At 49.6% G+C, this 16,853-nt stretch overlaps 2 protein-coding genes across 3 annotated transcripts in view; both read left to right on the forward strand.

The window, feature by feature from the left end:
- Positions 1 to 2,488, forward strand: part of LOC145513832 (uncharacterized) — a 139,097-nt gene extending 136,609 nt beyond the window's left edge. Inside the window, exon 4 of the mRNA XM_081510785.1 lies at positions 814 to 2,488. Within this exon, the coding sequence (XP_081366911.1) occupies positions 814 to 820 (7 nt within the window). The 3' untranslated portion in view covers positions 821 to 2,488. The remainder of the gene's footprint in view (positions 1 to 813) is intronic.
- Positions 2,489 to 8,302: 5,814 nt separating this feature from the next.
- Positions 8,303 to 15,544, forward strand: LPCAT4 (lysophosphatidylcholine acyltransferase 4). Of its 2 annotated transcripts, none has more exons than XM_081505861.1 (14): positions 8,303 to 8,500; positions 9,763 to 9,905; positions 10,240 to 10,460; positions 10,732 to 10,844; positions 10,968 to 11,028; positions 11,319 to 11,377; positions 11,575 to 11,609; positions 12,139 to 12,193; positions 12,324 to 12,406; positions 12,680 to 12,805; positions 13,159 to 13,291; positions 14,437 to 14,535; positions 14,858 to 15,035; positions 15,242 to 15,544. In XM_081505861.1, the coding sequence occupies exons 1-14, from the start codon at positions 8,387 to 8,389 to the stop codon at positions 15,394 to 15,396; spliced, it is 1,575 nt and encodes a 524-aa protein (XP_081361987.1). In that variant the 5' UTR covers positions 8,303 to 8,386; the 3' UTR covers positions 15,397 to 15,544. The 2 variants fall into 2 exon arrangements, with proteins under 2 accessions (XP_081361987.1, XP_081361988.1); XM_081505862.1 differs by lacking the exon at positions 8,303 to 8,500 and adding an exon at positions 9,482 to 9,541.
- Positions 15,545 to 16,853: the final 1,309 nt, after the last annotated feature.

A 16,853-nucleotide genomic window follows, 5' to 3' on the forward strand; every position in this document is an offset into this window, starting at 1 on the left:
TCCACCACCGCCTCATACAGTACCTAACCTAATTCTCTCTCATTCATCATTGCTAGTTCTTAGATATTTCATCAAAATTTAAATGGTATTTCTAAGTGAAAAAGAAGGCAGGAAACAGAACTTCTTGGTTATCACCAGAAAACTGGCAAGCTTAGGATGGTATTAATAGAAGGGAGTGGCTGCAGGAGCAGCTAACACTAGACAGGGGGATGTGAGGAAGAGTGGGGGTATGTGCCTCAAGCAAGGGAGTGACAGGACAGCAGTAACTATTGGGTGATGCCAAATTTAAGACTGTTTACTTTATTCTGAACCAGTCTCACTTGAGCAACTCAAGTTTATACCATTATTTTCAGGAAAGATTAATGCAAATATAACACCGAGGCTGGCTGGCCAGATAGCAATGGTATCTGCATAAATGCCAAAGATATTCTTCTATGTAGTGGCCTAGTATTCTCTAAAGCTCACTGTGAATGCAGATCTCAGCATAGTCACTCAGGTGTAGTGATTGATGGCCATTATTCCAGGTCCCTGGATTTAAGTGACTCATGGAGGAACAGGAGATGTCTGAGATCTGCATCAGTTATTGATTTATTAAAAATTTAAGACTCTCAAACACCAGAAAACACTTATTAAACATAGGTACACTCAGCACTGTGGTACACTCAGAACCACAGAGATGGCATCACCTCTTTCCCCTTGCTCACATGTGCCCTTAAGCAGTAAGCTCCCCTTTTGAAACTTTTTTTCTCATCTCAAACCTATCTTGAATATTCTTGAATATGTTAAAGTTTAACTGTGATATTTTTTTTCCAGTCTCTAATCACTCCAAGGACATTCTGTGTGAACCTAAAATGAAGACATCAGAACTGTGCTGTCCCTATCAAGGAGAAGTCCCACCTGTTAGCTACCTTAAAAAAAGAATCTGCTTTGGTATTAAATGAACTTCTTGCTTATTGAGATTGTGTAAAATGGCTCAATATAAAGCCTGACTGATGAATAAGACAGAACTGGGAAGCTGGAATTCAAGTTCCACAATCACAATAGAGACTGTGTCCAACACACCCATGTATAGATAGATAGATAGATAGCATGGTGTCTAATAGATGTATGTGTGTGCTCAGTGGCTCAGTCATGTCCGACTCTTTGCGACCCCATGGATTGTAGCCCTCCAGGCTCCTCAGTCCATGGAATTTTCCAGGCAAGAATACTGGACTGGGTTGCCACTTCCTACTCTAGGGGATCTTCCTGACCCAGGGATCGAACCAGTCTCTTGCATCTCCTGCATTGGCAGGCAAATTCTTTACCACTGCACCACCCATAAGTGTAACCTAATAAATATTTATTTTACTAGATTGAAAACAGAAAAGATAATGATCAGAAGAATCTTTCTTGATTTAAGGCACCTGTGAAGCAAATAGAAATACATCTAATCCCACATTCCTAATTTTGATTTCTGTACCAGATGCATAGACTACTCCAAAATCTTTATCTCCATCTCTGAGCCCAGATCCACATTTTTAAAGGTCTACTAGACAGTCCCACCTGGATTTGGCTGATGCCTCACAATGAACATGTTTAAATCATGTCAACTCTAAATATTGCAAGTCTCCCAAGCTAGACCAGGGGTTCTTAATCTGTGAAACAAGCACCTAAGAGATCATGGAGTCAGTAGGGAACCAAGAGCAGGTTGCTAGACAGGGTCAGCCCCACATGTAGGCAACAAGAGTATGCACTGTCTGTAGAAAATTTAAAAACAATAATAAAACCAGCCAAAAATTACTCAGTAGTTTATTATCACTATGCACCAGCAATTCTGAACAATGTCAAAGATAAAATACTCCTCCAAAAAAAATACCCTATGGGTCCAAGTTTTAAACAATAGCTAAGGTTACTTTTGAGTTTTAAAAATATTTATTTAAACTACAAGTTGGACATTTTTATTACTTATCCTTTGATGAACACCATACTCTGCATGGAATTTAACTCAAAAAACTCCCAGTTACACAATTAGCAACTCTCATTCGTTTAGAAAGTAAGTTTGCAAAGGTTCAGAATCATCTGAGATTACTTCAAGCACCCTTCTTGTCTCCAGCCCCTGGAGTGGTCCTCATGTTTAGATACTAGATTTGTGATAAACAGTATGGTAAGAGTGTCTTAGTTCAGGCACCATAACAAAATAACAAGGGTAGCTTAAGAAACAGAAAGGTATGTTCTCACATTTCTGGAGGCTGGAAGTCTGAGATCATGGTCCATTTACAGTGAGGTTACAGTCACACAAAATGTGTGATTATATGTATTACTATGTAGATGTCTATAGAACTTCCTAAGTCTGGCATGCTGCAGTTCATGGGGTCGCAAAGAGTCAGACACAACTGAGCAACTGAACTGAACTGATAGAACTTCCACTGAAAGCTGCTGTGTCCTTATTTGACTACAGCTTACTCTTGACTAGAGGTAGGAACAAACACAAATCATTTAGACTGCTTTAACAGTTTTGCATATCTTTCAGTTTCCACCCCCGCCCCCAATCTCCCAGCAGTCTGACCACATGGGTGTGTTCAAATCCTCATTAACTTTCTCCTGTCCCAGAGTAAGTGCTCCTTTTCTGTCTGACCTGTTCTTTCCCAGCTTCTTTACAAACCACTACTTATATATCAAGCTCTAATTCAAATGACCTTCTTTAGGGAACTCGCTCTTGAAATAGTTATAGAACCCACTCTACTTAATGTTGCTTTTGTTATGCTCTAAGAGCTTTTGTTTATTATCTGCATTTCAGTATAGCTCATGAGTGAGTGTGATCTAGTGAAGGACAGGGAAGCCTGGCATGGGGTCCCAGAGAGCTCTACATGACTTAATGACAGAACAATAATTGTGAGTGTGAGATGGTTAAACAATAAATTCTGAATGAGAGAAAAATTTTACTTTTACAGGAAAAATAAGTATTTCTCCACAACAGTGAAACATACTGGACAGTATGTTTCATAATGAACCCAAAATCACTTAGTGTCTATAGTAAACACACTCAGGGTGGCCTTATGATCCCTTCCTCCTGACTGTGCATGTCCTGACTTGATTCTAACAGCAGAATATGGCAAATATGGCAAAAGGTGATGCGCTATCATTCACATGATTATGTTATATCATAATGAAAAAGTGAATGGATTTTGCAGATGTAGTTAAGGACCACAATCCCTAATTAGTTGATTTTGAGTTAATCAAAGGCACTATTGTCCTGGGTGGGCTAACCTAAAAGAGAGCCTGGAGGTCAGAGATTTTCTCTCTCTGGCACTGGCTATAAGAATCAAGCTGCCATGAATTCTACAGCCTCAAGAAAATTAATTCTGCCACCAGCTGAGAGGGGTTAGATGCAGATCCTTCCCCAGTCAAGCTGAAACAGGAGGGAGGGAGGTAAGGCACACTCTTTGAAAGAAGGACATAGCCTGAGGACACAACAGAAACTGATTAGACTCAAATGGGTCCAAGATGCCAGACAAGTCAACTTCAACTAGACTTTGATCCTCACCAAGGGAACATTTCATGCAAAGATGGGCACAATAAAGGACAGAAACAGCATGGACCTGAAAGAAGCACAAGATACTGAGAAGAGGTGGGAAGAATACACAGAACTATACAAAAGAGATCTTAATGACCCAGATAACCACGATGACGTGATCACTCACCTAGAGCCAGACATCCTGGAGTGCGAAGTCAAGTGGTCCTTGCTGCTGCTGCTGCTAAGTCGCTTCAGTCGTGGCTGACTCTGAGCAACCCCATAAATGGCAGCCCACTAGGCTCCCCCGTCCCTGGGATTCTCCAGGCAAGAACACTGGAGTGGGTTGCCATTTCCTTCTCCAATGTATGAAAGTGAAGTCGCTCAGTCGTGTCTGACTCTTAGCGACCCCATAGACTGCAGCCTACCAGGCTCCGCCATCCATGGGATTTTCCAGGCAAGAGTACTGGAGTGGGGTGCCATTGTCTTCTCCAAGTGGTCCTTAGGAAGCAGCATTACGAACAAAGCTAGTGGAGGTGATGGCATTCCAGCTGAGTTATTTCAAATCCTAAAAGATGATGCCGTTAAAGTGATGCACTCAATATGCCAGCAAATTTGGAAAACTCAGCAGCAGTCACAGGATTGGAAAAGGTCAATTTTCACTTCAATCCCAAAGAAAGGCAATGCCAAAGAATGCTCAAACTACCGCACAATTGCACTCATCTCACACGCTAGCAAAGTAATGCTCAAAATTCTCCAAGCTAGGCTTCAACAGTACGTGAGCCAAGAACTTCCAGATATTCAAGCTGGGTTTAAAAAAGGCAGAGATCAAATTGCCAACATCCACTGGGTCATAAAAAAGCAAGAGAGTTCCAGAAAAACATCTACTTCTGCTTCATTGACTACGCTAAAGCCTTTGACTGTGTGGATCACAACAAACTGTGAAAAATTCTTTAAGAGATGGGAATATCAGACCACCTTACCTGCCTCCTGAGAAATCTGTATGCAGGACAAGAAGCAACAGTTAGAATCGGACATGAAACAATGAACTGGTTCCACATTGGGAAAGGAACCAATTGGGAATCAAGCCTGTGTATTTAGTCACCTTGCTTATTTAACTTCTAGAGTTACAGAAGGGTAAAACTTGTAGAGTTTCACAGAGAACATCATGCGAAATGCCGGGTTGGATGAAGCACAAGCTGGAATCAAGATTGCTGGGAAAAATATCAATAAGCTCAGATATGCAGATGACACCACCCTTATGGCAGAAAGCAAAGAGGGACTAAAGAACCTTTTAATGAAGGTGAAAGAGAAGAGTGAAAAAGTTGGCTTAAAACTTAACATTCAAAAAGTGAAGATCATGGCATCCAGTCCCATCACTTCATGGCAAATAGATAGAGAAACAGTGACAGACTTTATTTTCTTGGGCTCCAAAATCACTGCAGATGGTGACTGCGGCCATGAAATTAAAAGATGCTTGCTCCTTGGAAGGAAATTATGACCAACCTAGAGACAGCATATTAAAAAGCAGAGACATTACTTTGTCAACAAAGGTCCATCTAGTCAAAGCTATGGTTTTTCCAGTAGTCATGTATGGATGTGAGAGTTGGACTCTAAAGGAAGCTGAGCACCGAAGAACTGATGCTTTTGAACTGTGGTGTTGGAGAAGACTCTTGAGAGTCCCTTGGACTGCAAGGAGATCCAACCAGTCCATCCTAAAGGAGATCAGTCCTGGGTGTTCATTGGAAGGACTGATGCTGAAGCTGAAGCTTCAATACTTTGGCCACCTGATGCGAAGAACTGACTCACTGGAAAAGAGCCTGATGCTGGGAAAGATTGAAGCCAGGAGAAAAAGGGGACGACAGAGAATGAGATGGTTGGATGGCATCACCGACTCGATGGACCTGAGTCTGTGCAAGCTCCAGAAGATGGGGAAGTCAGGGAAGCCTGGCATGCTGCAGTCCATGGGGTAGCAAAGAGTCGGACTCAACTGAGCAACTGAACTGAACTGAAAATATTAGAAGCATAAAAAGTAATTATGCTTTTAATGAATTGCCTTAATTGAAATAAATGCAATTATAAAAATATTGAAACTACTTTGGAAAAGCCAAGACATACAGAACCTGGTTTCCCTTAAATAATAGGTAAAATGTATATCTGTATCTAATAATCACACTGTACACTTTAAACTTACATATATGGCATTAAAGTCTCAAAAACGGTGAAAAAGTAAATTGTTAAAATTAAAGAGATATGGAATTATCTCTAAAAATCTATAAGAAATATATATTGCCTAGGATATCCTTTTATTTCTCTGAGAATGCTGGCTGCTCTCCTTAGTGGTGACTCAAAAACATGCTGCTGCTGCTGCTAAGTCGCTTCAGTCGTGGCCGACTCTGTGCGACCCCATAGACGGCAGCCCACCAGGCTCCCCCGTCCCTGGAATTCTCCAGGCAAGAACACTGGAGTGGGTCGCCATTTCCTTCTCCAATGCATGAAAGTGAAAAGTGAAAGTGAAGTCGCCGAGTTGTGTCTGACTCTCAGCGACCCCATGGACTGCAGCCTACCAGGCTCCTCCATCCTTGGGATTTTCCAGGCAAGAGTACTGGAGTGGGTTGCCATTTCTATGCACAACATGAGAATTGAGAATTAAGTTTTATTTCAGGAAAAATTAGGACCGCAGCCTGGGAGACAGCACCTCAGATAGCTCTGAGAAACTGCTCCAAAGAGGCAGCGGGAGGAGGACATTGTATATGATTCTGGTGAAAGGGGAGTTCAGTGCAATCAAGCACTTAACTTACAGAAGGTTTTCTGCTAGGAGCTGATGTCACTATGAAGGATTCAGTGCTTTTCTAGATATGAGAAGATTCAAGGATTGGGATCATAAAATAAGTTCCTGAAAATATCTACCTACCTAAAAACCTGTTCTACCAGTTTCCCTGGAGCACACACTGCCTCACTTTCCACCCTTAACTCCACTCAGGGTGTGCTGAAGGTCAGCTGCTACAGCAGCACAGGATTTAATCTCGACAAGGCAGGTGGCAAATACCCTTGGCAAGCGCCAATTTGTAGCTGACGTAAGGACAGAGGCAGGAATGTAAGTGGGTAAATTATGGGGCAAGAAGGGAGGGAAGGGAGTCTAACTAGAAGTGACTCCCGACTTTTGCCTGGTCTCCCTTCCTGTAAAAGATGAACATTACTCAGTGACCCAGTAGGCCATTGACCTGCCATCGTTTCCATTACCCTCAAGAAATGATGACTGACAAAGATGCAGGGGAGAGCCCTAAAGCAGGGTGAACTGAAGGCAAATTCTTTCCAAAAGCAATGAGGCTTTTATTTCCTTTTTGTCACAGGAATTATCTTTCTGACTGTGTCACTGGGTGTGGATCTCAAAGTCTACCCAATTCTCTGATCTCACCACAACCTGTCGACAAGGGTTTACGAGTTTTCTAGGATAGTTTGGAGTTTGGGGATGAAGGGTATTACTTTGTCCTCTCAAGCAGTGGAGAGAGGAAGAGAGAGAAAAAGAAAGACAGGAAAAAGAGACACGTATCCCAGCTTTCCAGGTTCTCACTGCCCCGTCCCTAGCCAGGTCTAGTTGGGCTCTAGTTTGTGACACTCTTGCCTGGAGAATCCCATGGATGGAGGAGCCTGGTAGGCTGCAGTCCATGGGGTCGCTGGGAGTCGGACGCGACTGAGCGACTTCACTTTCACTTTTCCCTTTCATGCACTGGAGAAGGAAATGGCAACCCACTCCAGTATTCTTGCCTGGAGAATCCCAGGGACGGCGGAGCCTGGTGGGCTGCCGTCTATGGGGTCGCACAGAGTCAGACACGACTGAAGCGACTTAGCAGCAGCAGCAGTTTGTGACACAGACTGTAGTTTGTGACCAGAGTCTGGATGGATGGCTGCTGATTCAAGGAGTCCTTACAACCGAAATGGCACCCCACTCCAGTACTCTTGCCTGGAAAATCCCATGGACGGAGGAGCCTGGTGGGCTACAGTCCATGGGGTCTCGAAGAGTCGAACACGACCGAGCGCCTTCACTTTCACTTTTCACTTTCATGCATTGGAGAAGGAAATGGCAACCCACTCCAGTGTTGTTGCCTGGAGAATTCTAGGGGCGGGGGAGCCCGGTGGGCTGCCGTCTATGGGGTCGCACAGAGTCGGACACGACTGAAGCAACTTAGCATAGCATACAACCGAAAGGCAGCCCTGCCTAACGGAGGTAGTACGCGGACGCCGAGCTGTGAGACATAAGGCGGCCGCCAGAGGGCGCGAGCGCTCAAGTTCACGCGCGATGGCGTCGACACGACCAGGAAGGAAAGGTGGTCGGCCTCCGAGAGATGGATGGGGCCCGGGAGCCCGCCGGGACAGCTCGGGCCCGCGTCGCCCGGGAGCTGCGGGCCTCCGCGCATTGCGCGCCCACCCTTCCATGCTCATCCGCCGGAGGGCCCCACCCTATCTGCGCTTGCAGGGTGACCTCCACGCCCGGGCGGGGTCGTAGGGCGTTCTCCGCTTCGCTCGTTCCCCGCGGCCCTAAACCCGCTCCGATCCGGAGGCCTGCGGGGAGGCGGAGGCCGAGTCTTCCCAGAGGAACTCCCGGAGGGCCAGGCCAGGGGGCTACCCGCAGCCTCGTAACAATGGCCCGAGGGGCTGCGGACGCGGCTGCGGGCGCGGAGGAGCCGGGGCACCCGGGCGCTGGAAGCCCCGCCCCTCGGCCGGCTCCCTGACAACGCGAGCCCGGCCGCGCCGCCTGCTCCCCGCCCCTCGGCGCCCGGCACCAGGCGGGGCCGCGGCCAGAGCGCCACCGCCGCTGCAGGCGCAGCCGCTGCTCTGCAAAGAGGGGCCCGGGGTCGGGTCGGGGCGCCGGCCCTCCCACCTTCTCCCGCCGCTATGAGCCAGGGAAGTCCGGGGGACTGGGCCCCCCTCGACCCTACCCCCGGACCCCCAGCGCCCCCCAACCCTTTCGTGCACGAGTTACATCTCTCCCGCCTCCAGAGGATTAAGGTAAGGTGTGGGCGGGGGGCGCCTGGAGGACTCGCGCGGATAGTAAAAGGAGGCCTTTTAGATCCTTGACGCAGATGGGGATGGAGATCCAGGAAGGAGGTGGGTGAGAGGGTAGCCGGACGGGGAGTCCGAGGTGCACACGTGGGGGCGGCGGGGGTGGTCAAGGAGTCCTGGAGAGGACGCGGGCTTGGGCGATAGGCAAGCTGAAGGTGTGTGAGAATTGACTAGGTGAGCCTGGAGGACTGCAGGGGACCCAGGGGTGGGGGGAGATGGAGAACCCTGGAGACTGCGGATTACATCCTGCGGATGCAGATGGGCTAGAATGGAGTTGGACGCTACGAAGAGCGGGGGTGGGGGCAGAGGCGTGCTGAGTGCTTCTCCGAGGCTCTGACTTGGAAGAGGTTGCTGGGCCCAGGGCCTGCACCCCCCTGTGCCCTTCCAGCAACCCCACTTTGCACTACCCTCTCCTCTACGCGCACTGCAGCACCTCTTGGTGGGGGCGGGGAGGGAAGTAAAGAAGGGGGTTGGCTACAGGAAGTGGAAGGCCGCGAGGGCCTGGGGGTGCTGCGGAATGGTGTGAGAAGGGAGTGTCCGAGGTTTCCGTTGCCTTCATCTCCCCTGAGGTCAGCTCCTGGAGCTCGGTTTGTTTACCTGCACGTTCCCCAGCGCAGCCCCTGAAGTCACCCTGGCAACCCCTGCCTTACCTAGGTAGTAAGGCCGAACTCTTTTTCTCCCCCCAGTTCCTAGAACTGGGGGCATGCTGCTGGGCAGAACTAGAGACTGGCCTGGGTCTGAAAAGTGGACCTCTCTCCGTTTTCCCGGCCTCTATCTCCCAGGCTCACAGTGAAAAAAAGGACTATGCACCTGGTTTCTGCTAGACGTGGGATCTATTTATGGAAGAGGGTGAGGGGAGGAGGAACTATCTCTAGCCTACTCTACACCAAACACAGTGCTGGGCCCTTTCACACTGGTTATCCGTGAATCCTCTTAACAGCCTTTTAATTTTGTAGGTGTGGTGGGGACCAACTGAAAGACATGAAAGTGAGGCCCCTGATCCTATTAATCTTTTATCCTCTTTGCCTTATTGGTATCTCCATCCCACCTTGGGTTCCAATCCCGTCTCCTGTTCCCACACTACTTGTCTTCTGATCCACAGGGTTGGGGTGATGGCCCTCTTCTCCTGGGTCCATCCTTGTTGGGGAGGGAAGCCTGTAAGGAGCATCTCACAGCCCTGAAGTGGCCTTCTCTCCCACCCTCTGCAGTTCTGCCTCTTGGGGGCACTGCTGGCCCCCATCCGAGTGCTTCTGGCCTTTATCGTCCTCTTTCTCCTCTGGCCCTTTGCCTGGCTGCAAGTCGCTGGTCTTACTGAGGAGCAGCTTCAGGAGCCAATAACCGGATGGAGGAAGTAAGTGAGGGATCAGCCCCCAGAGACCCAATTTCTCCTTTCTCTTCCCTGCTATCCATTCTGCTCCCTCTTTGAGAAGAGGATGAGGGAGGGTTCTGAAATTCTCCTACCCAGCCTGGGTAGGTGAGATGAGTCAGCCAAGCTCAGACCCTGGTACCCAGGACCTTAACTCTAAGTGATGCACCGGATATGTCCCAGACTAACCGGAGACTTTAGCCTCTTGGCCAGGTAATAGAGGCCAAAAGAAGGGCACCTGCTTTCCTGGGTGTCTAAGCTTGGGGATGAGTGAAGGTCAGGATAGCTGCCTCCACTGATGCCCAGCTTTGCCCTGCAGGACTGTGTGCCACCATGGGGTGCTGGGCCTCAGCCGCTTGCTCTTTTTCCTGCTGGGTTTCCTCCGGATTCGAGTTCGGGGCCAGCGGGCCTCTCGCCTTCAAGCGCCCGTCCTGGTTGCTGCCCCTCACTCTACTTTCTTTGACCCCATTGTTCTGCTGCCCTGTGACCTGCCCAAGGTTGTGTCTCGAGCTGAGAACCTTTCCGTTCCCGTCATTGGAGGTGAGAGATTAAGAGGAGTGAAGAGGAGAGAAGGCTACTCTGGGCAAAAAAAGACAGGAGTCAGAGACTCTGGAGAGAACCGGTCCCAGGTGGAGAAGGGAGAAGTTAGACGCAATATCGACTGATCTGGCAAATGAAATGCAAATTAATACTTATTTGTGAAGCAGCCTCTTAGATTCTGAGCTCTGTGCTTAGAAGGGAGCAGGGAGCTCTGGTGTTAGTGCCCCTGGGGGAGAACCAAGTGACTCCTTGTATTCTGTCTTTATCCCAGCCCTTCTTCGCTTCAACCAAGCCATCCTAGTGTCCAGGCATGACCCAGCCTCTCGGCGCAGAGTGGTGGAAGAGGTCCGAAGGCGGGCTACCTCCGGAGGCAAGTGGCCTCAGGTGGGTCAAAGGTCGAAGGACCTCCTCATATTTTATGTGCTCCTGAAGAGGCTTCTTTTGCCTCTCCTCCCCTTCCACCCACCTCATTCTGGTCCCTTGATTCCCCCCCTGCCCCCCGCCCAGGTACTGTTCTTTCCTGAGGGCACCTGTTCCAACAAGAAGGCTCTGCTGAAATTCAAACCAGGTGAATAAAGCAGCAGTAGATGGGAGGGCTGTAGGAAAGGAGCTCCATATATGGAGAGGGACTCTGGAATAACCCAAGAAAAGAGCTGGGGTAGGGGAGGGAGGGAGATAGGGAACCTCCTAGCTGACACTGGAAAGTCTCCAGGAGTCAGAGGAAATTATAAATGAAATGGAGCACAGCCAGATTTCCTTGTGGAGCTGATCCAGACCCCTGTACTCCATGCCCTCCAGCTGCCTCCATGCACTAACCTCTGCCTTGGGGGTGGGGGGTGGGGTGGAAATGGGATTTAGGAGCCTTCATCGCAGGGGTGCCTGTGCAGCCTGTCCTCATCCGCTACCCCAACAGTCTGGTAAGTTGTCGTCTGGGGGAGGGAGGGCAGAAGTCCACCCTGAATGGGAGTCAGTGAATATTGCTGTGCCGCCATGAGATATGTGTGTGGAGGTGGGGCTGGGTCGGGGTGCAGGCCTCTGCCCAGAGAGGATTAGTCAGTTCAGGGAGGAAAAAAAAAGTAATGCCTTTCTCCTCTCACCTCTGCTTCTCCCACAGGACACTACCAGCTGGGCTTGGAGGGGCCCTGGAGTGTGAGTAGTGGTATTCCTGGGGGCGAGGGTGGGGAGTGGGGACCACCAGAATTCATGGCCCGTCTTCTACCCTCCAGACAAGGTGAACTGCCCTTGTTCATCCAGGAACTGAAAGAACTCTAGAGAAGGGGATGCCCATATCCCTTTGTTTTGTTCTGATCTCCTGAGATATTATCAGAAAGTGCCCTCAGCTATCCCTGCTAATCATTCCTGCTGTGGTTATGGTACCTTTTGACTTACTTTGCACCCTTTTCTCCCCTGGTTGTCCACAGCACCAGGCTTGCTCCTTCTCATGGTTCCTCAAACCCCTTACCTATACTTCTTTCTCTGGCAGGGCCCTGCAGCGCTCTCTTATCCCACCTACCACCTTTCTGGCCCTTCTATCTCCCAGCTACATACTCATCCAGCTGACTCTGCAGCTAGCAGCTGATTTTTATATCAGTGGGCAGAACTTTGCCACTCCCATCCTTGGGCTGGGGGGTGCCCATAGTTAGAGATTGGTGAGCACCTGAGGTCTCTTTTCTCTTAGACTCAAAGTCCTCTGGCTCACGGCCTCTCAGCCCTGCAGCATCGTGGATGTGGAGGTATGACTCCCAGGGGTGGGGTAGGAGAGCAGCCATCAGCTGAGCTGGGGATCTTTAGGGAAAGAGGGTGGGAGTGGTCACCCCTAACTTTGAAGTCCTGATGAGAAGCCTGTGTATGTGTGTGTTTCAGTTCCTACCTGTATACCGCCCCAGCCCGGAGGAGAGCAGGGACCCCACCCTCTATGCCAACAATGTCCAGAAGGTTATGGCACAGTGAGTGTCCCACAGGGTGTTTCCTAAAAGCAGATACACAGGGCAGAGGAACCACAGGAAGGGGAGGAGAGCTGAGTGAGGTTTTGAAGCAAAACTGTAGCAGAGGAGGCAGTCGGTCAGGGGAGGGGCTATTGGATAGCTGATGTGCGAGGGATGGGAGAGTGAAAGGGGCCTGATCTCCTCTCCCCGGTCGGCAGGCCAGAATCAGTAATGAACCCTCAGATGTGTCTTCTAACTCATCGCCCCTGCATTCCATCCCTCTTCATCCTGTAGGGCCCTGGGCATTCCAGCCACTGAGTGTGAGTTTGTAGAGAGCTTGCCTGTGATTGTGGTGGGCCGGCTGAAGGTGGCCTTGGAGCCACAGCTCTGGGAACTGGGCAAAGTGCTTCGGAAGGCTGGGTAAGTGACCTTGGAGATGAGGCTATGGGTAACAGGAAAAGGAGAAGAGAAAAGGGAGAATGGGTAGGAGGAAGAAAAGTCCTAAAAAAGAAAAAAAAAAAAAGTAGGAAGATGAGAAGAATTTTTTGAAAGATAATGGAGTAAAAGGAAGGAGGAAAAAAAGATACATGATAACCCCAATGACAAAGGTAGGAATGGCTTTCCAGGGACTATGAGTCAGAGTACCTCTTAGAAAAATACCAGACGTACCTGTGCTGGGAGGATTCTTGGGGCTGGGGCCAAGGTGCTGGTGGGTGGTGTTTCCGGAAGAAAACTGAGTCACCGCTGCACCTTCGATGACAATTCCCTTGTAGGCTGTCCCCTGGCTGTGTAGACGCTGGGACAGAGCCAGGCCGAAGTCGAAGGATCAGTCAGGAAGAGTTTGCCAAGCAGCTACAGCTCTCTGACTCCCAGACGGTGGCTGGTGCCTTTAGCTACTTCCAGCAGGTAAAGGGGCTGGGATGCTCAAGATTTTAAGTACAGTATCCCAGGGGCTGTGTGGATGGCCAATTTGGAGTGTAGGCTGGATGCTCTAATAGCTGTTGGTAGACAGACATCTTCTGAGGTCCCCTGAGAGATTCATTTTTTTATACATTGAAGAGCAGTGTTTTAGTCATTGTGGGAAAGAATGATGGAGAAATAATGGTCAGTGAGATCCATAAATTTCTGAGGCATGTTGGAGATGGGGATCCCATGACCTTGTGAGCAGTGGGTGGGGAAGGTGACATATGGAGGAGACAACACTGGACAGGTTAGACAATTGAGAGTTTTAAGACCCAGAAGTATCTGTAATACTTGGGCAGATTTATTTTAAATGTCTCAGAGCTTCTCTGGAGGACTCCTGAACTTTCTCAAGAATCTTGATGAGCCATGTATTTCCTGGGGCTTAGCCAGGTTGTCCTGTTGAATTATAATAACCTCAGATGATTCGTAATGTTTATGAGTAACCCGCAATGGTCCCAAGGAGTTCTTTTTGATCCAAGATGCAGACCATACTTCTCAACATCCTCTGAAGGGACAGAGAGTGACCCAGATGTGCTGATTTCTTAGACTGGGACAGACTGTCCCTGAAAGGAGCTTCCCATCATAGCCTGTAGCCGAGCAGAGCCAAAACCAGGTGCCCTGGTCCCTCATAGATACAGCACAGCAAGCATCCTCAGGGTTTTTTTTTTTCTTGGTAAGAAATTTTGCCAGTGGCCTTCTTTTATTAGTTTGCTGGACCAGTTCTCCCACATGGCCCAAGTCAGAAGAGAACCAGTTTTTCCAGCTTGGGGTCCAAAATGCCCTGATTGTATATCAGAAATGATGGTAACTTAAACATACCTGAGGGATTCCATCATTCCCAGGAAATCCCTTTATAGGAGAGCTTTGTCACGAGGTGACTTGCAGAGATATAGTATGAGTGAACGCATGCCCCAAGAGAACTGTCAGGGATCCTGGAGAGTTTAGGGCCCACAGTTCTGAGGGAAGCAGACCCAGGACAGGGGTCACCCCCAGGCCTGCTAAGAAGAGTGGGGAACCAAGATCCAGAGCAGGAGGACAGGTGCAGGGTTGGTCCCTACATTGCCTTGGTTTCTCTGCCACCCTGCCAGGATGCCGATGGTTTGGTGGACTTCCGAGACGTGGCCCTTGCATTGGCAGCTCTGAGTGGGGGCAGGAGCCTGGAGGAGCTGACTCGCCTGGCCTTTGAGGTATCAGGAAGTTGTGGGGATCGGCCCCAGAGTGGCTGTGCTCACCCCACCCACGGTGAGCTGTTCCCAGGAGCTTCTGGCTAGTAGGTGCTTGGTGTCCACCCCAGTGCCAACCTGTCTGAACCGCAGAGCCCCAGCGTCTCTGCTGAGGCCTCACTGGGAACAGGTAGAAGGAAGCAGCTGTGACAATTATAATTCCAAAAGGGCCCAGCGGGGCAGGAGGCCTGGGCTCCACACTCTTGGAAGAGGAGGAGCCTGTCAGACAGACATGCAGAGTGATGTCCCAAGGAAAGAGCTTGACCTGCCTCCCTTTTCCTCCCAGCTCTTTGCCGAGGAGCCAGAGGAGCAGGCCAAGGAGCAGGCCAAGGGGCCCGGACGCCTGCTGTACAAAGACGGCTTCAGCACCATCCTGCACCTGCTGCTCGGCTCGCCGCGCCCCGCTGCCAGGACTCTGCATGCCGAGCTGTGCCAGGCGGGGGCTCGCCAGGGCCTCTCCCTATGTGAGTCATCCCCTGCGGGCCCCGTGCGGGCAGTCGGGGGGTCAGCAGCACAGGGCTGGTGGCTAGCTTGGGGGGATCAGGACGTCCTCAGGGCGAGGCTGGGAGAGTACAGCCAGGGAGGTAGGGGACAGTACTTTGGCTTTGAGACAGTGAGGAGAGCCGGGGACCTCTTCCTCTCCTTCTTAGGTCTTTCCTTTCCCTTCCAGGTGAGTTCCAGGATTTCTCCCTCCACCACCCGCTCCACGGAAAGCTTTTCAGCACCTACCTGCGCCCCTCCCAGACACCACCCGCCTCCTCCCCAGGCAGCACCACCACTCTGGCCAACGGGACTGTGCACGCCCCCAAGCAGAAGGGCGACTGAGCACCTCGACCCCCGCCCTGCCAGCTCGCACCCGTCCACAGACTCAGGGCAGCGCCAGGGGCCACCCCTGGGCCTCAAGCCCATCCCTGTCCTGCTTGACTTTTCGTTATTGTCGTTGATTTTTTTTTTTAAGTTGGTTTTCATTTTTCGTTTGTTTGGTTTTATTTTGTAAGAAACTATTTTATATATAAATATATATCTATATCTATTTAAAAAAAAAAAACATGAAGCTCAGTCACATTGATGGTATCATTAGCTGGGGAGGAAAGGAAGTAGTGGTTGCAGGCTGCCCTGGGAAGACCCCGAAGGTTCCCAAGGTCAGATCTCTTGGCCACAGCTGATTAGTCCTCACTTCCAGGTGGATGGATCATGCAGATCTGGTGTCTTCCCTCATGTTGTCACAGCCTGTAACAGGCCTCCTCCTGAACCTCTTTTCAGCCTGTTCCCTCTTATTCTGTCCTCATTAGAGATTAAAGAATAGCTGACTGACCACCATTTCATATTTAATAATCATACTAAGGTTGATGCCCCCTGTGGTTGGGGCAGAGAGCTGTGTCAGGACCCAGCTGTCCTACCTGCAGCTCAGACCTGCCACTCCAGAGTTTCTGCCATACAATGAATTGGGGACATACAAGTCCCTTCTGTCCAGCTTCTTTTCAAGGAACAAGAATCAGTTCAGTTCAGTTCAGTCGCTCAGTCGTGTCTGACTCTCTGCGACCCCATGAATTGCAGCACGCCAGGCCTCTCTGTCCATCACCAACTCCCGGAATCCACCCAAACCCATGTTCATTGAGTCGGTGATGCCATCCAACCATCTCATCCTCTGTCGTCCCCTTCTCCTCCCGCCCCCAATCCTACCCAGCATTAGGGTCTTTTCCAATGAGTCAACTCTTCGCATGAGGTGGCCAAAGTATTGGAGTTTCAGCTTCAACATCAGACCTTCCAATGAACACCCAGGATTGATCTCCTTTAGGATGGATTGATTGGATCTCCTTGCAGTCCAAGGGACTCTCAAGAGTCTTCTCCAACACCACAGTTCAAAAGCATCAATTCTGCGGTGCTCAGCTTTCTTCACCGTGCAACTCTCACATCCATATATGACCACTGGAAAAACCATAGCCTTGACTAGACAGACTTTTGTTGGCAAAGTAATGTCTCTGCTTTTAAACATGCTATCTAGGTTGGCCATAACCTTCCTTCCAAGGAGTAAGTGTCTTTTAATTTCATGGCTGCAGTCACCATCAGCAGTGATTCTGGAGCCCAAAAAAGTGAAGTCTGACACTGTTTCCACTGTTTCCCCATCTATTTCCCATGGAGTGATGGGACCAGATGCCATGATCTTAGTTTTCTGAATGTTGAGCTTTAAGCCAACTTTTTCACTCTCCTCCTTCGGAACAAGAATAGGCCCCTCCTATAGAAGGTGGTATGTCTAGGCACCATTTTGGAAATAGGTTAAG

The sequence above is a fragment of the Giraffa tippelskirchi genome, chromosome 7 (genome assembly GCF_054371585.1).
Source record: "Giraffa tippelskirchi isolate mGirTip1 chromosome 7, T2T-mGirTip1v1.2.pri, whole genome shotgun sequence".
Lineage (NCBI taxonomy): Eukaryota > Metazoa > Chordata > Mammalia > Artiodactyla > Giraffidae > Giraffa > Giraffa tippelskirchi.